At 38.2% G+C, this 22,356-nt stretch overlaps 1 protein-coding gene across 1 annotated transcript in view; it reads right to left on the reverse strand.

Annotated features, from left to right (window-relative positions):
• The window catches only part of LOC149785515 (ATP-dependent RNA helicase DDX51-like), an 87,989-nt gene that overhangs the window by 11,706 nt on the left and 53,927 nt on the right, over positions 1-22,356 (reverse strand). Inside the window, exons 12-14 of the mRNA XM_089979314.1 lie at positions 14,268-14,383; positions 2,566-2,682; positions 742-907 (exon numbers count right to left, since the gene is read on the reverse strand). Of these exons, the coding sequence (XP_089835440.1) occupies positions 742-907; positions 2,566-2,682; positions 14,268-14,383 (399 nt within the window). The remainder of the gene's footprint in view (positions 1-741; positions 908-2,565; positions 2,683-14,267; positions 14,384-22,356) is intronic.

The raw sequence follows: 22,356 nt of genomic DNA on the forward strand, positions 1-22,356 counted from the left end.
TTGCATAGTTAACATATCAGATGAAAACAGAACAAGTACTTAAAATAACCCACAAACCCCCCAATTTATACTTAAATTACATTATTAGTCTTTTGTTGCATACATACTATGTTAATTAAAATATATTTGTCAAACAGCTAGGACATATATTTTGCAAAATGCATGTACCATGTGAAAAATACATCAAATCCAGGCCTGTGAGTCAATGATAATTTCAAACAATGATGCACATGTGTAGTCTCAAAAATGAGAATATATTCCAAACATGATATCAATGGATGTGACGTGACACAAATTTCTTTTAATAATCTGAACTTATCCAGTGTTGCCAACCTCCTTCCCCCTTGCCAACATAATCAAACCTCTCCCTGGGTATAATTTGTGTCAGGAAACTTTCATTTGATGACCGAAAACTATTCTTAAGAGTTAACAAATAAAATTCCATTTCTTTATTTCTTGTCAAACAAGGCATGTCAAAATGGATAAACTTATTTTCACATGTTGTGTTGATAAACACTATTAAGGTAGGTACACATCTATTTTTCATCCACTAACTTGTATCAAGGGTACCCTAGCATATTAAACCCATCCATCTTAAAGCTGGAAGCATTATTTTCAAAATTTCCAGATAATGTTCTCCACTTTCCAAGCACCTAGTTTCTTATTAGTAGTCAATAAAAAGAAGTTAAAAACTTAAAGAAAAATTTCTAACAATCGAGATTTAATGAAACTACCACATACTTCCTTTTTCTGAAGCAGTGTTAGAGCAGTTCCAACTTTTCCTGCTCTAGCAGTGCGTCCAATTCTGTGGATGTAGGTCTTGATGAAAGGTGGTGGGTCATAGGAGATCACATATTTCACATTCTCCACATCCATCCCTCTGGCCATGACATCAGAACATATTAATCTAAATTTATGGAAAATAAACTTTAATATCCTAATACACTTGTGAAAGTTAACATGTTGCAGAATTGGGTGAGCATAAAAGTTCTGTCATTGTTAAATTCATGACAAAATGACAGCAATGTTGCAACCATTCTGAGAGCACAGTGCTTGTTTTAACGCAAAGATACCCAAAATGATTTGCACACAATTTTCTAAAAGGTTTTTATAATAGAGTTAATACAGCAATACTGTACTCATGGACTGAATATGTTATAGGCAGTTTTACAATTCTGCATATCCAACTTACAATACAACAATAAAATATTAAAATCCTCATCAAATTTAACATCATTATTTCCTAATTTGACCTCATCATCAAAAACTTGCAGATTCTGTTGGCTGCAAATTAATTATAATTCACAATCAAAATGTTTCTAATGAAATGAAGCAAGAACTTGTAAATAAAGCATAAAATTAACACAAAAAATGTATGACACATTGACGAGAAAATAAAGCATCAAATCGGCCTTTCTGCAAGGTCACAAGACACAAAATACTCCAAACTTAACCAAATAATCATTGACCCAAAAGGATAGATTTAAGTGTAAAATGTCCAGTGGTAAAGATGCATAATGAAATTATGTCATGTAAAATGTCCCATTATTATTTAATTATATAAATAGCATTGACACCATATCTGTATCTCCACCACCACCAACCACCCTTTCCAGGGAGATATTTTTTCACCTCCCCCAACCACCATTCCCTCGGTAAGTTTTCATAAAACTGCACCACCTTCAAACTTTTCCCAGCTATATACCTCCACTAACTACCTCTCCCGAGGAGAAATTTTCATAAAACTGCATTGCCTTCAAGCTTTTCTCAGCTATTTACCTCCCCCAACTACCCTTACAATGGGGAAATTTTCATAAAACCACTTTGCCTTCAAGCTTTTCTCCGCTATTCACCTTGCCCAACCACCCTGACCCTGGATGGAAATTTGCATAAGACATCATCACATTAAAGCTTTTCTCAGCTATTCACCCACCCCCCAACTGTTCCAAGACAAAATTGGCATTTAACAGCATTTTCTCAAAGATTTTTTTAACTATTAACCTCCACCCACCCTCTCCTGGGGAAACTGCATCCAAAAGCATTGCCTCCTTACTTTTCTCAGCTATTTAGCCCACCCACTCCCTCCTGAAGCAAATCTTTAATTGAATGACATCACACATGTATGCAATTAATATACTTGTACACAGATGGTGACAGTCTCCGTTCCCACTCCCAGTACCAAAGAGGATTTAATTTGTCCGTCCTGAATTTTACAAACATATTAACAATCAAAGTAATACATGGAACAGCCTGTACATAGAACAGCCTGTATATGCAAAGTAGTACATGCAACAGCCTGTATATAGAACAGCCTGTATATGCAAAGTAGTACATGCAACAGCCTGTACATAGAACAGCCTGTATAGTACATGCAACAGCATGTACACTATCAAAATATATGCAAACAGCCTGTACAACAGTAAATGTAACATGCAACAGTCTGTATGCAGAGTAATGCATGCAACAGCCTGTACACACAATCAGTTTAATACATGCTACAGCCTGTAAAATGGTAAAGATGTTTAATATCAAGCTCATATAGTAAAAAGATATCTTATTACTCACATATCTATTTTCCCAGACTCAAATTTCTGCTGAATCTTGTTGCGTTTCAGGGTATGCAGGTTGGAAGAAAATTCCCTTACCTCAATTCCACCCATCAGCTTCACTACCCAGTATAATCTAAAATGATCATTGTAGATTCAGCATTAACTGCAAGTAATTTTCATCTACAGTGTTTATATGCTACATAGTCAATAAACCATTAAAAAGGTACCAGTACACATAGTACCACTCTTATCTAAAACCACTTAATGGCTGCCATTATATCTAATAGGATCTAATACAAGTGAAGATGATACAAGTTATATCCAATACACAGAATCTGATAAAAGTGTATATGATACAAGTTATATCCAATACACAGGATCTGATACAAGTGTATATGAAACAAGCTATATCCAATACACAGGATCTGATACAAGTGTATATGATATAAGTTATATCCAATACACAGGATCTGATACAAGTGTATATGATCTGATACAAGTGTATATGATACAAGCTATATCCAATACACAGGATCTGATACAAGTGTATATAAGTTATATCCAATACACAGGATCTGATACAAGTGTATATGATCTGATACAAGTGTATATGATACAAGCTATATCCAATACACAGGATCTGATACAAGTGTATATGATATAAGTTATATCCAATACACAGGATCTGATACAAGTGTATATGATCTAATACAAGTGTATATGATACAAGCTATATCCAATACAAAGGATCTGATACAAGTGTATATGATACAAGCTATATCCGATACACAGGATCTAATACAAGTGTATATGATACAAGCTATATCCAATACACAGGATCTGATATAAGTGTATACGATACAAGTTATATCCAATACACAGGATCTGACACAAGTGTATATGATCTGATACAAGTGTATATGATACAAGTTATATCCAATGCACAGGAAATGATACAAGTGTATATGATATAAAGTCCATCCAATACACAGAATATGATACCAGTGTATATGATATAAAGTACATCCAATACACAGGACATGATACCAGTGTATATGATATAAAGAACATCCAATACACAGGATATGATATAGGTGTATATGATATAAAGTACATCCAATACACAGGATATGATATAGGTGTATATGATATAAAGTACATCCAATACACAGGATATGATACCAGTGTATATGATACAAGTTATATAAAATACACATGATCTGATACAAGTGTATATGACATAAAGTACATCCAATACACAGGATCTGATACAAGTGTTAATTTGATGTAAACTTACGAAACAAGTTTAATAGTATATGCAACAAGCTGACTATTGGGAGTTTCATAAAATTTATGTCAAATAAACACAAGTCAGAGATTCTATTTTTATCAAATAATGTGAAATACTTTGCATCAATCTAAGATACTGCAGTGTATCCTCATCTACCACACAGCAGCCTAACATGAAGCAGAACTCCATGAAAATGGCATCATAAGAAGTCTTGTGGTGAAAACACCATGTGACATTCTATTCAAGAGGAGTAGTGATAAGAAGACTTTCAAAATGCTGCTGTGGTAGGCTGATAAATCAGCCCTTCACCCGTGATGATACTGATTTTCAGGTATGGGGCTGATATCACCTATTTATTAAAAGCTGCAATTATTTGCTGCCAATTTCAGCTGCACACACTGGCGTACATTTGATACACTTACCTGTATTTCTCATAGCTGTGGAGTTACCATCAGTTGAAAGGTTCTATTGGTGATATGTACATTATATTTTTGGAGAAAATCTTATGTTTGGTGACTTGTAAATCCACATGGAATAGCACAACCATCTGTCATGTGGCCAATTTGAATTTTGCGCTAGATATGGCTGTAATCAATTGCCAGTATGTGTCTAAAATATATGCAGGATTGTTCTGGAATAATTTGCATGCAGCAAAATTACAATTTTAATGAACAGGTGGCATCAGACACATGTATCGTCCATCAGTATAAACACAGACTTGGGGGCCATACTGGACATCTGATCCACATTATTTTCATTTAGGACCAAGCAGACATCATAAGATGTCTTAATGAAAACCTCATGTTCATACAAACATTCATTCAGGAGGAATACTGATAACAATAACAAAATTTTAATGATTGCTGATGTGGTGACCATATTATTAAGATTGGTACCATTTTTATTTAGTAACAACTCGACATTATAGGAAGTCTTCTAATGAAAGTTTCATGTTGATACAACCACCCATGCAGGATATGTGGCAATAACGAGATTTTTATTGAATGTTGCATCAGCACAATTTTCATTCAAGACCGACTGGACATCATAAGAAGTCATTTGGTAAAAATGACATGTTAATATGTATTTGGGGGGGGGTTAAAACTAATTTTAATTATGAAATACTAACCTGTTGCTAATGCTTAGCTAATTTATTTTCATGCCAAAAATTTACCATCTGTATGATGTGAATACATCCTCCCAGAATGGAGAAAAAGTCAGTATTACCCTTTGACCTTTTGCACACCAAGGTCACAAGGTCATGCGCAGAAGGCAGATGTACCTATATGTCATGTCTTCAAAGACAACAATTACACAAGATATCAGAGTGGGGTGGGAGGAGAGTATTTGGCAACAGCAACAGGAAAGTATTGCATAATTAAAATCAGTTTTACCCCCCAAAAGACTACATTTTAATAGCAGCAATTACTTTACCTGTCACTACTGCTTGCTGAATTGGTCAGTAAGGTGGGTAGGCTGATGTCAAACTGATCAAAAACAGAGAAATTAAATGTGCTCAATGTAGAGGGAGAGGTCCATCTATAGAATGTTCATGTCCCTCAGAGTAACACACTGTGCCATAACAATGGGACTCAGAGAAACAATGACTGCTCTCTGTTGTGTCTAATGAGCAGAGGTAAAAAAAGAAAAACGTATTATGGAAGAGCCAAAAACCCGTTTTTATAATATCCTTATGATAGGAATGATTAAAGTAGGCCCATGAGGTAGCAACGGATCGAACCTCGTGGGCTTTAAGTTTCATAAAGCGAGGTCTTGATTGGTGAGAGACTCATAGGCTCATTTGATTGTCATGACAATCCACTGGGAAACAGTGGCAGCTGAAATGTCTATGCAGCCCTTAATAGGGAGAAAGAGAGTTTTCTACCTTTTCTCTTTGCTTTGGAGACATTAAGATAGAAGAAAAATGCATGCACGGGGCAAAAAACTCTATCTTGATCATCCCCAGTGCATATTTACTGAGACTGGGAATCTCTTTGGTTAACCCTTTACCTCACAGAGCATAGTTACAAAGTGCAGCGTGCTATAAATAGAACACCTGTTACCTAGTCGACTCCATACACATAGGCCTGTCTGTGAACTGTTAAGCAATGTAGTGTATGTTACGTTTAACAGCAATTTTAACCATTTTACATTTTTGGTACACATCTATTAAATGTGGAAAAATTTAAGAGTAAAGTCCAATTGTTATAGCTGTGTAATTATTTTTCGCGGAAGAATTTTTTATGTGCTTTAAAATCTTGAGAGAACTCATTCACCGTCATGCCAGTGAGGCCGCGTGACCAACCTTTGCTGCCATTTCTCATACTCGAAATTTACAAGTTTTTCGTGTGCGTCTACATCACTAAGTCATCAGAATTTGATAATTTATAAAAACAAATTGCTGCCTACATCAATATCAGAGCCTTTACCTAAGTTACTGAATCTTTCATAGTTGTGATTCTAATTGTGAAAACTTCGTAAGTACTGAATGAAATCCGCGACTACCATTTTGGAGAGTGGAGATTACGACCCAGTTACTTTAAATAGCAGATATCGACCAGCGCATAAACAGTGACCACGTGATCTGATGTAATTGTCATTTGTAGAAATGAATGTAGTATCTAATGGGGGGGGGTCTCCGAAGGTGGCGCTACGAAAACCAGCTCAAAATGGCTGATGTTTACAGCAGGCGTCAAAAGGCGCTTCCATGTGAATGAAGTAGAGGCATCAAAAGGCACTTCCATGTGAATGGAGTAGATGCGTCCAAAGACGCTTGCATGAGGTAAAGGGTTAAGGGGATAAGACAGCTAGAGTCAATGGACAAGGTATGAATTTCACTTCTCACCGAGGCAAGGGTGAGAAGGAACACAGTTTTGAGTGTGAGATCCATAAAGAAGCTTCACTCAATGGTTCATAAGGTGCTTTGGTTAATGACCAAAGAACACAGGCAGCTCAATGGCCTCTGATAGCGGATACTGGTCTCAAAAAGGAACAAAAGGAAAACAGCAATGAAGTTACAGAAGGGAAGATAGAATCAATGTGTTTCCTACTGCACCAATCACAAAAGATTCTCCACCTGGCATCATAAACTTTGGATGTAGAAGCTCTCCTGGCTCGAATGATGCAACTGGTGACTCTGTCCAAAAACTTTTGAGACGAGCCAGGCATGAAGGTGGAGAATGTCTGGGCTGATGTGGAGAAGGGATCCCTGGTGTTTTGACAGGAGATCCCTCCTGCGTTAAAGAGACCTGGGTCGATCTATCGTGAGGTCTAGGAGATCAATGAACCATGGTTGTTGGGGCCACAATGGCGCAATAAAAATGATCCAAGCAGTGGCAGTTTGGACTCTTTGCAGAACTTGTGGTAGCAGTCAGAAAGGTGGGAAGGCATTAGCAAATATGTGATCCCACTGGAAGCTGAATGTAATGATTGTCCATGCTTTCTGATCTTTGACAGGATACATGTAAAAGGGAAGTTTGTTGTTGAACTTGGTCGCAAACAGGTCCACCAGAATTCTTGCCAAAAGGAAAACAGGGACTCTGTTACTGAGTGGTGAAGAGACCATTCTGTGAGGACAGCTCAGTCTTCTCTGGACAGGCTGTCCGCTAATATGTTCATCTTGCCCAGAATGTGGTCAACTCAGATTGTGACATTCTCTGAGACTGCCCAGGGGAAAAGGTTCCAGACCACCACACAAAGGGACGTGTGTGCCTCCTTGACATTGTTGGTAGGCTACAACAGACATGTTGTCTGAGGAGACCATGACACATCGGCCCCTTTTTAGGTCAATGCACCCTTGCAATGCTAGAAATACTTTCATTTCTAGGTTGTTGATGTGGAGAGACAATTCGGCCTGAGTACAGGAACCACATAGTATTATGCCCTCTGGCTCTAAATGGGCTCCCCAGCCTGAACCTGATGCATCTGCGAACAGACAGGAATGGGCACTGGGTGCATGCATCCAGACCCCCATCAGAAATCTGTCTTGATTCATCCACCAAAGCAAATGGTGGTGAAATACTGGTCCTAGAGGGATCGGAGTTGATAGAGAATCTCTGTGAGGTTTCCACCTTGCCAGAAGAAGGAGCTGTAGAGGATGCATTGAAGACATCCTAAAGGAACCAATTCGGCAGAGGCGTTCAAGGTTCTAAGTAGGGACAGAAAAAGGCGAACAGATAAAACAGTTTTCTCTAGTAGCATCTCTTGGAGAGCCAGGATTCTATCTACCCAATCCAAGGGAACCCAGACCAAGTTTGGTTCCTGAGGAAGTTCATCCCTATGTAAACAAAGTTCTGTGATGGAATGAGTTCCGACTTCTCAAGATTAGGTAGGAGACCCAATTGAGTTATGGTGGACCAACAGCGGAACAGATCCTGATGAAGGGACTGAACAAGAACGTGGTGAATCAGCCAGTCGCTGAAATACTGGAGACTCAATGTTCCCTGCATTTGAAGGTAGGCCGCTATTATTCCCATAACCTGGGTGAAGACTGGGTGTGGAAGAGATTCCGAATGGCAGAACCCAAAATTGAAAAACTTCCTGGTCTAGGCAAAAATGAATACATTACGGTGTAGAGGAAAAATGGGGTTGTGTAAATAGGCATCCAGAAGGTCAATGGAGACAGCCCAAGATGAAGAGTGTTCTGGTTTGAGGAGAATGTCTCCATCTTGAAGGTTTCCTCAAATAGAAACTGGTTGAGCGGGAAGACATTGATAATGATTCTAAATTTTCCGCTTTTCTTGATGACCAGGAAGATTCGGGAGTAGAAGGCTGGAGACTGATAATTTAAAACCCTCTCGACTGCCCCTTTCTGCAAAGGGTGTGCACCTCTTCCCTTAATGCCACCAGATTGGACTGGGGAAAGAAAATGGGGGTCCTTGATAGTGGGGGTTGTTCCCGAACTGGAGTTGATAACCCTTGTTTACAAAGGAGAGGACACAACCATCATTGTGATACTTGACCAAGCCTCTGAGAAAACGCATAGGCAAGCACCTACTGGAATGTTTAGGATGGGGATGCATGGCAGGAGATGGGGTAACTTGCTAAGGTTGCTCTCCCCTCCCCCCATTCCTGCCCTGGTAGGAAAGGAAGGTGGGTTAGAAAACTTCCTCTTGGATTTGTGGTGACCTGGGTGCCATGCACCTGATAAGAGAGAAGGTGGTCAAGCAAGAATTTCTGGATTGGACTGGGGTTGTGCCTGCTTGAAAAATTTGGCAGATGGTCCCTGAGGATGATTTGCCTGATCTCATTTCCTGGTCGATTGCGATGGACCAGGAGTGGACGTAAAAGATTGATGTTGGTGATCGAGTAAGTCTTGAGAAGAAACTGTAGGAAAGAGGCCCCCAAAGAGGGTCTCAGGTTAAGGAGGAGCAGCCGTTAGGTCTTTACTGTGGTTAAGCAAGACTTTCGATGAGTCCAATGCAGCATCACAGCAGATGTGCAGAAATTCTGTCAATAATGCCATGGCAACAGATAGCGCATGCCAGGATGTTTTGGCCATAGCCTCCAGCACACGTAATGCGGCTGGATACAGGGAGGTTTCTCTCAGCATCCTAAAGGAAGTAGCTGCGGAAAGGTCTGCATGTGATGCTATAGATACAAGTAACTGGTTTTTCTGTTCCATGGCATCAATTATTTTGATGGGAAGGCATGCCAAGGATCCTGAAGAAATACTAACTTTGACCACATCAGCGTCAAAAGGAGGAGGTTCAATAGGCCACTTCAGGGAATGTACCCGGTACTCAAAGGTGATAAGGGGTCTCAATGTAGAGGGAGAAATAGACCACCCTCTATGCTGTCTAGCAGTATTTTGGGATTGTGAAAACCTCCCTGATATTTCCTCAGCCATAGATGAATGTGGGAGTAGTAAGAGGTCTGGTTGAGGTGGTACCCCAGAGATCTTTCCAAACAGGAAAGGATCTTTTTGGACTGTGTGCTGGATGGTTTGGGGCACAAGTTGAGGGTAACAAATGGTAAACCATGTTTACTGCCTTAACAAAAGACCAGACCACATCTTCTTCCTCATCCACCTGAGATGAGGGAGTGGGCCTGAGAGAAGTTGTCATTGCCACATCTTCTGTCTCAAACTCGTTGGAGTCCACAAGGATCGAGAGAGCATCATCATCCTCATAGTCAAGGACACTCTAAGTTGGAAAGTGGCTGAGTATCACTATGTCCCTTGATGGAGAGGCATAGGAGTATTATTTGTCATAGCCCCTAGTTGATCAGGAGGTGAGCAGGGGAGATGAGAATGTCTATCTACCCTCCATGATGAAACACCTGTAGCCTTCCGAAAGGAAACCACTTGGTGAGGTGATGGTAGGACACAAGCCGCAGCATCACTTTGATTGGTATGGCAAGGTCCAGTAGTCCATGGGGGCATAATGGACCAAGGTCCGTGAGGTGAAAGGCCCCACATCCTGTAAGGGTTCATAGGAATTGGGTAGGGGGAACACCAAAACAGTCCACATGCCTAACCTCGATCCTGTGTATGGATTGTAACTCATGCACTGGGTGGGATGGTGGAGGGGGGAGAGGGGGAAGCTCCCTGATGGGAGGGAGCAACCTGCTATCGTGGTGCTCAACCTCCCTAAACGGAGGGTACAGCCAACAGTTACAGTGCTCAACCTCCTTCAAGGGAGGGTGAAACCTGCTGTTGTGGTGCACAACCTCCTTAGAGGGAGGGTGCAACTCACTATCACAGTGCTCTACCTCCCCAATGGGAGGGCGCAACCCACCATCATGGTGCTCTACCTTCCTAATGGAAGGGCACAACCTGCAGTCGCAGTGCTCTACCTCCCCAACAGGAATGAGCAACCCACTACTTGATGCGTGAATGCTGTTAGGGATGCAAAAACTTTCTGTCATCTACCTACAGGGGGAAGTTTAACAGCTTCTTGAATGTCGAGACCCTCCTTCTAGAGGGGCTTCAGCAGCCACTGAAAATGTTCGTCCTAACATGTGAGATCTGGAAGAAAAGCCAGAAAATCAGATGAAAAAGAGTGAATGCTCTTCCATTTTTTTTTATATAGGTATGCCTGGAATGTACTAGATACCAGGTGCTGGAAGACCACAAATCACAAATGATTGAACAGTTTTTCCAAGTGCACCTGGAGCACTTGATGCAGTGTGTGTGTGTGTATGTGTGTGTTTGTGTGTATCCCACAAGGCCTTTTTGTGGCAACAATGCCCTACAGACTGTTTTGTCTCTGAATTTTTTTTCTCCATCAATTTGAAAATAAAAATGTAGGAACCGATGTCCTCAACATTTGAGCAGGGTCTGTTATTGTTCCTTGAACATAGGGACTTACCTGTACCGTTCAGTTAATATTTTAAGTAAAAGTGTCTATCACCACAAGCAGAACACAAGGTATCTTCTGAATTCCTGCAAGGAATGAAGTTCTGAGGGGGAAATCAAAATGCTACAACATTGTTTTAGAAACAAACGGACAGTAGTAACACTGAGAATTATTAATCAATGTAGAGACAGACCACTAACTGCGGTATATTAGTTGTCCACAGGCATACCTTCTTGGTCACAATGGCTTCAGATGTCTATACAGCATGGCATCCTTGAAAAGAATGACATATAGGTACATCTACCTTCTGCAAATGACCATGCAACAGAGTGGTGTGCAAAAGGTCAAAGGGTCATAATGACTTTTTCTTGACTCTGGGAGGATGTATTCACATCATACGGATGGTATATTTTCGGCATGAAAATAGATTAGCTAAGCAATAGCGACAGGATAAGTAATTGCTGATATTAAAATGACATTTTGTTCAGGAGTTGTGATAAGATTTTGAATATGGCTGGCATGGTAGCCGTATTGTACATCCAATAGGCACCATCTACCTTGAGGATTATTCAGATGTTGTAAGAAGGAAGTGAAAACCCTGTGTTGATATGACCATTCATTCAGGAGAATTAGACATAAGATTCGCAAGATGTCCAATCAACACCATTTCAGTACAGGACCAACTTGACAATGGGATGATGTGTGTGTGTAAAGTTTCATGGCAATCCATCAAGTAGTTTAGGAGAGTAGCAATTACAAACTTGTGCTCATGGAGGGACAATGGAGCCAGACTGTCCCATGTATTCTTTTGTTTGTTTTCTTAAATGAAGTTGAATAAATGTTTTCAACTTTCATGATGAATTAGCATCATCAGTATAAATCTAAAAGCCAGGACCATTATTTAATATTTTGTGAAATTATGCAGATCAGCTTTTCTTTAGAAAGTTGTTTAATGTTTATATATTTTTAGCAATAGTAGCCATATTTGATGGCTGAATGATACAAGTTGTATAAAACTGAACACTACTGCATGATGTGTCCTCTCAAATTTGGTCAAAGTCTATTGAGTGATTTTTAATAAGAAGTCATTTAAAAGCTTTCTACTTTTTTTTAATGAATTTTCAGTTGTATAAATCTGAAAGTCCTATGCCAGGGTGCTTTCTATCAAATGTGGACTGACATCTTTGTACATAAATCTCTAAGGTCTTCATGCCTTGGGAGCTTTCTATCAAATTTTGTCAAATTCTTTTCAGTTCATTATCACAATTTTTGTTTGATACTCCTCCTAAACTACCCGATATGTATATGTATGTAGTGCTTCATGGCACTTTAACACAAAAGTGGCTATGTAGTGCCGACAAAAGGTTATGTTCCAAAAATTTCAAATTAATCTGCCCAAACATTAGGAAAATAAGCTTTCCAAATAAATATATAATTAAGTACAAGATAAAATATAAAATGTAAAGATGTAAAAATTCTGTTAAATGTACATCAAATAAAGATTACATATGAATACAACTTACGACATACTTAAAATTTCTTGTACAAACCATATTCCCTTAAATTCCAAGATTTCCTCAGGAGGTAGGTAAATAATAATAGTATCTTCCATCAGTTCACATAAAAATACTTCTGTCACATAGGGTGGAAATAAACACACTTGACAGAATGTGCCCCACTGTCAGTGGACAATGGCAGGGAAAATCCTCCGGTCAAGGTTCACCATTCAGGAGGTATATTCGAGTCCGGTATATGTGTCCAATATGCAGTAGGCACAATACCACCACACCAGCTGATGATATTTACAAGCCGATTCGTACACAGTCGAGCTACAGTAAAATTTTGATCTTACTAATGACCTGTAACTGGAGCAAGATCTTTGCATCAGCTCCCCATCAGTGTCTGCCACTACCTGTACCAATCATGTGTCCCTGAGGTATTGTAATACTTGGAAGAAAATTTAGTTTACGGTTGAAAAATGGCCTTACAATTTGCTCTCCTTTGCAACAGGAATAAATACAACCAACATGATACAGCTTTGGGTCATCATGAATACTACAGCAGATGAAAAATTCATCAGCATACAATGGAAAACTACTTAAAGACTTGCCGTGACACTTTTAACACATACACATGACAGGGTGAAGCTAGTCTTAAGTAAATTAAAATGATGTCCCTTGAGCTGCCAATAAAAAAGTAACATGTCAAAATACATTCTTGTCTCTGTGCCAAATGAATTATAATATTTTTTTAAAATATTTTATTACAAACAGACTAAAACAGCATTTCAATAAAAAAATATAAGGAAACAGATAAATAAACAAGCTTTTTTCCCTCTTTTTTTCCATTTTTCCAAGCACTGTTGAAACTACACACACTAATATATACTTCCCCAAAGGAAATAATGAAAATTATCAGTCATGTACAAATATATATTCCAATATTTAAATCACCTTCTATGCAGATTAAAAACAGGAATGTCAGCTTTTTTAAACAATCAGAATTCACAATTTATTTTAAGAATTAAACCTCATCAATTCTAAATGATTTATGGTAGAAACCTGCTTCCTGCTTTCATTTTTACCAGAATTACACCATACACATCTTGTAAGGTGGATGAAAATTTTAGGTAGGTTTCTGGTAAATGTTGAACTTGCCAACAGCAGAACAAAGGGGGATAACAAAGTTTACAGCTACACTGATTGTGCTAAAGGTCACATACATAAGTCAAGGCAAAATTCAATGGAAAGGTAGTGCTCTTTCAGTACAAGTTTTGCATCTAAGAATGGGACACTAAAGACAATACATGTATGTACATAGTTTCAAGATTCCTTCTGTAAAAGTGTATCTGCTTCTCATTTTTTTTTCTATGTACTTCTTGCCAAAATGAGCACACCAAAATTTATGCATCCTGAACTTTTCAATGGAACCCAGTCAGAAGGCAGTTATGGGGCATATCACTTGCCATGACCCTATGATTTAAAAAAAAATACAGTAAACCTGATGTGGAGTTGCATTATGGGGTGACAAATCTGAAACTATTCTGCTTGTACTTGGGTGTACATTATACACAAGTGTACATTATACATAAGTAAATATGCAATCAAGGTTTGGGGTCCGTTAACTTACTTGTGGGTTGCCTCTACAGAGTTGGTGAAACACAGGATGTTTCGAAACTTTAGATTGTGCAAGAAATGAAGAATTATCAGAGGTTTTTCTGCTGCTGTGCATTCAACAACATACTCCTGCAAAGATAAAATTAAATATACAATACTCAAGGTGAAATTTACTAGTTGAAACAAACCTCTGAATTTTGACCTTTTATCGGAATGATTATTCTTACACGATCAGCATGTTTATTTGGTCTGGCATGCTTTTTGATTAAATTTGTTTGGGATGTTTAAAATAAACATCATTTCTGGAGATATTTCAAATGTAATTTTTGTAACCAGAAATTGCAGAGATGCTAGTCAGTGTGCACACTTATCAGGAATGGAATGCTAGCATCATTTTTGGGGGGAGAATTTAGACATCCTGTATCTAGTTAAAGGAACAAACTTCTATACTATATCTTCCTATGAGCTAATACATATCTATCCACAGTCAGTAACAATTAATGTCGAATGAAAAAAATGGTGTTTACATTTCTCCAATCCAAAAAGCTTGAATATCTTCAGCATTGTTGGTCAAAAAAGTAACAAACAGTTTTCCTCATGAATCATCTGCATCTTTCTTTCCCCTTCCTGTGTCATCCTTTTCACTTAATGACAGCCTCATTGACTGGTTGCTTATCAAGTGCATAAAGCCTTTACATTCAAAAACTATACTCTATGTGCCAGTCTATCATATCAGCGCTAAAGTACTATTCTCCCTAAATTGTATCCATGATTTTTAATAATTCTGTCAATACAATTCGGAATGCAAACCTTCCACAATGGATTTATAATAATTCCAATAAAATCCTGAATTGCTGGCACCTCTGTAATTGATCATGCAAAAACAACAATCACATGCATTTTGCCTTGAGTTACAACTCTTCCCTTTTTTGCTCCAGAAAACATCTGCAAACAGCAAAACCTATATTAGAACCCTGTCAACTTGCACAATATATAAAGTGCAGTGCATGCATTTTGAATCGATTATATGGAAGAATTTCTCACAATATTCAACATGCACAGTGCATAATGATTAACCTACAATAGAATTGTGTGTGTGTGTGATTTGGATTTTTAATGTAGCTTTAAAAAAAATTCAGTCATATCATTACAATGTCTGCAGTGTGGCACTTTCTAGTGATGTCTGGCACTGGGTCATCATGCTGCAGACATGTACATCATGTCACACCCACAGGGACTCCGCTAGGCTTCGTATTTGTCGCCAAATATGAAAGAATTTTGAAAGTAGCACTATTTGTTACTAATTGGCAAAAGCTGCTGGCAAAATTTTTTATAAAGTAATTTTTTTTTTATTGATATAAGCGACTTGGGCCACTTAATAACTGTTTTCACTATCAACAGAAGTCAGTGGATTATGTTGGGAGATGATAAATAAGACACTGTTCAAACATGATTGCAGCTAACTGCAGGCTGTCAGTCAGTTTTGAGAAGCAATTAAATGTGATTGGAAGGAAATAAGGAATGACCAGGGGATATACTCTATTGTTGAACAGGTCAGCAAAATGATTTGTTGTGATTTGCACGTGGTGTTAATTTATGTTTATTGCAAACTGGGACTGCTTAGTGTTTTTTGTTTTTTACTTAGATAACATGTTTTTGTGGTCAGAACTTAACTGAGTAACACAGGATGCTGCTACAAGGATGCCATCAAATGTAAATGGCCCTTGTCACTTATATCAATGAAAAATTAAAAATTTACTTTATAAAACAAGTCTGTATTCAGCACAAAGAATATGGCTAATCTAGCTATGAAAAACAAAGATTTATATCCAGCTGCATCTGAGGCAGCTACCACATTACTTGTTGTCCCAATTTCTACTGCAGACTGAGAGGAGGGGTTCAGCTGCCAGAATCTGTCATCAAAACAAGTTTACGAAATTATATGGGTATATCTACTCTGAAAAATTGAATGAGAATTTCAATTGATAGGCCCAGTGTTGAGAATTTTTATTTCAGGAAGGCATTTAAGAAATGGTCTGGGAAAAAAATGAGGTGGATATTGATAAAGTGTCAGTGACATATTCATAAGCAGTATTTTGTATTATCAGTTATAAAGAAACATTCTTATTCATTCTTGCTTTTCGTGTGATATAGATTGAACTTCACGTGTATAAAATGGTATTGTTATATTTATTGACAATTATTCTTGTACTTTGAAATGTAATAAAAACATGTAAAAACTGCTTTACTGTCATGTTGATATAGATTAAAAATAGGGCCAATATTTTTACACATATATTAAGGTCCCTGTATTGTGGCGTAAAATGACTCCTATGGCTGAAAAGTGGCTACAAATTTTTTAATTTGGTGAATTTCATGACACAAAGAAAAATATTTCCAAGGAAGGCCCTGCACCCAGTCACATTATCCTGACACTAGGCCAACCAGTCCTAACACTAACCTCTTAATGCTGAGCATCTAGCATGGCAGCTGTTAGTAACATTTTTATAAGTTTTTGGTATTACTCGGCAAGGATTCAAACCCGTGACCTCCTGCATCCGAGGCAGATGCTCTAACCATTTGGCCACCGGAGCAGTGCGTGTGAGTGTGTGCATGATTTAGGTGGCACTCACCAGATAATATGTACTTTTGAGAGGGTGACGTATGTAAGGTGAAGTAGCTTGCTTTTAAAACATGCACAGTGGAGAGGATGTTTGCATACCTCTATGCTACATTAATTTAATGTGGATGATATTTCTTTTGGATATTGTACTTTTGGAAATTTTACATGATTTAAGCACACTGCGAACTAAAATGACTGCTCCCTTGTGTTAAAAAATCAGTCTGAATTAGTCTAAAGTACACTATACATAGCAGCTATTAAAATAGGGAAAATGAATTTTGCCAGACTAGACAATACCAGCTTCTGAAAGTGCAATGAATGAATTACCAAATATATAAAATGTAAAAAAAGTTATCGGCTCTTTTTATACAATTTACCTCTGAAGTTCAGGAAGTGAAAATGACCAAGTAGAGCTAGTACTTTTTTGAAAGGTGCACATTTGAAGTAAGGCCAAGCTGTATACTCTATAACCCATAGTACACCCATCAATCATACACCAAAATAAAGGGAATTAAAGGTTCTTTGCATTATACCTAAGATATACAAGGTCTGTTTTTAAATAGCCAGTATAACCAGTGAGGAAAGCTGGGGACATTCTTTTTCTTTAAAATCCTAACCCTATGCAAAATGCGAAACTGTATAGCGCCACCTTAAAGAAAATATAAAAATGTTTGCAATTATTTTTTTTTATTTTCATATAATTATGTATGAAGTTCTGAATAAAATGGTACATTCATATTGATGTTAAGCATGAAAATAAGCTAATTATGATCATTTTTCTCTTGCTTACATAATTTGCCATGAGGAATGTTTGTGTGAGTAGTGACCTTAATTATGGGGAAATTAGAAGTCTTAGAATATAGGAATAGAGTCAACTTAAATTTAAAACTGTTGCAATAAGTGACAGAAATATATGGTGAAAGTGTTTCTTTTCATTTATTTGCAATGAAATAAAAAATAAATGAAGAGAAAGTGAATTTGCTTCTTCCATATTAAACAATAGGCAAATATTTTACACTTTGACCTTTGACCTTTATGAACCTGATGAGTTACCTCCCTTTTCTAATTGTAAAAATCATTGTTGATATCTCAGAAATAATTCTGGCTAGTTTCATGTTCCTGTCATTCAGCATAACATTGGTTGCTATGTTTACAAAATGTAATGTGCATTCTTAAAATAGCTCACTTTTATCATGAGAGGGGAGGCTGGACTTGTTAGAGACTCTGACACTCATAAATACTGTTCTGTGTGGGAAAAGGCAGGATAATTATTCAAAAGGATTGTTTTGATGCTTGCGACTTAAATGTTTCAGCCATATAAACATAATTAAATCATACAAAAATAATACCTATATCTTCTTTATGGTGGTGCTCACCAGATAATATGTACTTTTGAGAGAGTGACGTATGTAAGGTGAAGTAGTTTGCATTTAAAACATGCACAGTGGAGAGAATGTTTGCATACCTCTATGCTACATTAATTTAATGTGGATGATATTTCTTTTGGATATTGTACTTTTGGAAATTTTACATGATTTAAGCACACTGCGAACTAAAATGACTGCTCCCTTGTGTTAAAAAATCAGTCTGAATTAGTCTAAAGTACACTATACATAGCAGCTATTAAAATAGGGAAAATGAATTTTGCCAGACTAGACAATACCAGCTTCTGAAAGTGCAATGAATGAATTACCAAATATATAAAATGTAAAAAAAGTTATCGGCTCTTTTTTATACAATTTACCTCTGAAGTTCAGGAAGTGAAAATGACCAAGTAGAGCTAGTACTTTTTTGAGAGGTGCACATTTGAAGTAAGGCAAAGCTGTATACTCTATAACCCATAGTACACCCATCAATCATACACCAAAATAAAGGGAATTAAAGGTTCTTTGCATTATACCTAAGATATACAAGGTCTTTTTTAAATAGCCAGTATAACCAGTGAGGAAAGCCGGGGACATTCTTTTTCTTTAAAATCCTAACCCTATGCAAAATGCGAAACTGTATAGTGCCACCTTAGATTTTGAACGTAGCTTTAACAATTTTTCTGTCATATCGCTACTATGTTTGCAGTGTGACAGTTTATAGTGATGTCTAGCACTGGGGCATCATGCCGCAGACATGTAGCATGATGTCCCACCCAGTCACACTATCATGACACCATGCCGACCAGTCCTAACACTAACTTCTTAATGCTGAGCACCAAGTGAGGCAGCTGTTAGCACCATTATTTTAAAGTCTTTGGTATGACTCGGCCGGGGTTCGAACCAGTGACCTCCTGCATCCGAGTCAGATGCTCTAACCACTAGGCCACATAAGTGAAATAGTCATTTTGGTTGAGATGCCTGAGAAAGCATTGTTTATTTAAAATCTTCCTTCAATAATACTTACATTAGAAGCACATCCCCTACCTCATACATTCAGCCGTCCCAAATTAATAGAGAATTTCACATTGTCTTGTAGCAACAAAAAAAGTTAAAATGTAGTCAGCTGGCCAAGACAGAAGTCAGAATAGAGTGATCTTTCCTTGGATAGAGCGACTGGTATTAAATTATGTAAATGATTAGTTCTACTACAGTGGATGCGCTTGCTCCTCCAGTTATGTAACTGACTGGAGGCTTGGAAGAATGTGCCAGCATTATGACTGGGTTAGTATTAATACTCCCAAAATTGTTTTCTTCTTCAAATATGTTACTCCAATCAAAATACATTAACAGGCAAGTAGCGGGCAGAGGGCATTACATCCCCTTATCCAGGGGTTAGCCCTACCTCCAGTCTGCTGACAATGTTGTTGTGGGTTTAACACCTTCTTTCACCACACAATAGGTTATGCATGGCAGCCAGTATAACTGGTGGAGTAAAAACCCAGGAAAATCCAAACATGAACCACCAACCCACAGGAAGCTATTGACAAGCTTTCTCATATGCATACTGGCTAAGCCCATGACTCAAACCCAAATGGATAGTAGTAAGATGACAGTTATCAGCGAAGTCAAGCACATGTGACCACTCAGCCACCTGGGGCCCCAGTCTCCTGATGTATGTGCAGCAGCTTTGAGTATTGTGTGAAATACGGGTAAGGGTCAGTACATAGTAAATGTATGGACAAAATTTAATGAAAAATGATTGCTAAAAAAAATCCAGCTGAAGCAGAATAACCTCTATTGCAACAAAGCTGCCAGATGACCTAAAAAGGAAGACTGGTTCTCGAACTGTGCAATTTGGTGCGTAAAATCTCTGAGGTAAAAGCCAGAGTAAGTCATCTATGATTGCTATAATATGGCTTGAATCATACTTGCTACAGAACAGCTGTGCTTGATGCTATGCTGGTGGTGAATGTCTGAACCTCAAGAGCCCATATGCTTAAGAAGTTCATCTGGTCACTGGTTAGTCTATAGCAGATAATCCAACAAATTAAGACTGATGGAGCTCTGAATGGTAAGAACAAGTACCGCTAAATGGTTCTGACAGGTCCTGTAGATGCCCCTGGGAAAAAGGGTCCAAAGAAGCATTTTCAAGACATAAGACTAACTTCTCAAGTGTGGACACCAACTTTTGGCAGTGATACCAGGGGCCATTATGGCAGAACTACAGATAGTTCAGATGGACAAAAAGAAAGCTCACTGTAGATAAGGTGACTAGGAAGCACATCTTGTATGAAAAACGAGAAGCTCCAGAGAGTTTTTCAATGACTGTCTTCTTCAGCCCCCACAGAACCCACATTGGTAGAGTCCACTTCAGGCAATGGGCCAAGGCCTTCAATTGAGACAGGTCAAAATATGTGAGAAGGTGTTGGGGAAGAACTTACGCAAGCCATCACTACAGTGTTGACAATGGGTTTTGGAGTATTTTGAAACAATGCAGATTGTCAGTGACATAACCAGATTGTGGAAGCTGTTTAAAAGAAGACTGATCTTTCGTGGTTAGAAGGAAGAGGAGGACAAAAATCTGAAGGCAGAAGCTGGAAGGCTTCTTTAATCGATGCATGGTAGTCTGAGTCTTCCCTTATTCAGATCAAGATGCCAATTATGAGCCTGTGTCTTTAAACTCTGAGAAGTGGGGTGAGAGAGAAACCTCTTGCAAACATACCAGTGACTGAACTGGTGAAGCAGGTTGTGAGAGACAGCATATAAGTCTGAGAGTCTGTCCATTCTGTGATCTCCATGCATTCAGGATTGATGTGGGCACTGGATGCTTTGGAATGGGGAGTAACTGTAGTTGATACTTAGTTGTGACAGAGCAGCTGGTGAAACTGTCCAGTGCAGGTCCACAATACTACCATGCATCTAGTACTGGATAGTGTGGAAGAATGATTAATCAAATCTAGTGCCGGTTATCCTGGATGTCTGTGACAGAAAAGGGACTGGAATTGGCACGACTGGGCGCTGGATGCTGTCTTTCTTGGGTCCAGGACTGAGATACCAGAAAGACAGATCACTAAACTCAGTATCAGTAGTGAGGGCCAAGGTAGTACTAGGTTTCTTTTTGGCAATAGAACGTCCAGATAGACTGCTGTACCATGATGGTATTTGGCTGGATGTCTGTGCAGTGATGGTATGCCCTGGTTATGACACTGTGGGCAATGGTGATGCTGTAACTGTGTGGAAAGTTTGTGATGGCATGGATTGCAAGGTCCTTTACTTAATGGGCAATGTTTCTACTGGAAGTGACTCAGTCATAAGGTAGATGGTGACACAGAGTTTGCAGCAATACTGATGTTGTCTTCATCCTTGTGTGCACATTTCTTGACTCTCTAATTTGCCCAGGTTAAATGCTTGGCTAACAGAGTTGCCCATCTTTCTTTTGGATCAGTAAAAGCAAATTTATGGTTTGAACTTCACACCATATAATTAATACAGGGTGGCTGCTCTGTACCCTACACTGGCTATCCATTCAATCCAGAATCAAACACAAAATTTGTTGTCTGTGCTACGTTTCACTGTCGGACTCTAGTCCAACATACCTATCCGACCTCACTCATGTGTACACACCAGCAAGATACTTACGCTCCTCTTCTGACAATCATATACTCATTATTCCCACTATGAAAACAAAGTCATATGGACAGCATTCTTTTGCATAGCAGGGCCCAGCAATGTGGAATGAATTGCCCACTGAACTTAGACAAAAAGACAGTGACCCCATTCAAGAGTGCTCTCAAAACTCACTTATTTCGACTGCAAGAACAAACTTAAAGACCTAATAATGTTTCCTACCTTAAATATTCTCAGCATGTTTTTTAATGTTTTCTAATTTCATGGTGTTTGTTTCTGTAATCATATCATTATATGTTTTTTATCTTATAGGTGTTGTCTAATGTTGTAAAGTGCTTAGAGCTTCTAAAGATTAGGCAAAATACAAAGTCCTCATTATTATTATTATTATTATTATTATTATCCTCAGGCAACCTAACTGGCATATCCCATATTTAATCTTGCCTATTATTGTTCTTACCTGTAATTAAAGAAAGCAAAACCAT

This window comes from Sinohyriopsis cumingii, chromosome 13 (genome assembly GCF_028554795.1).
Source record: "Sinohyriopsis cumingii isolate HCF-2022 chromosome 13, ASM2855479v2, whole genome shotgun sequence".
Taxonomy (NCBI): Eukaryota; Metazoa; Mollusca; class Bivalvia; order Unionida; family Unionidae; genus Sinohyriopsis; species Sinohyriopsis cumingii.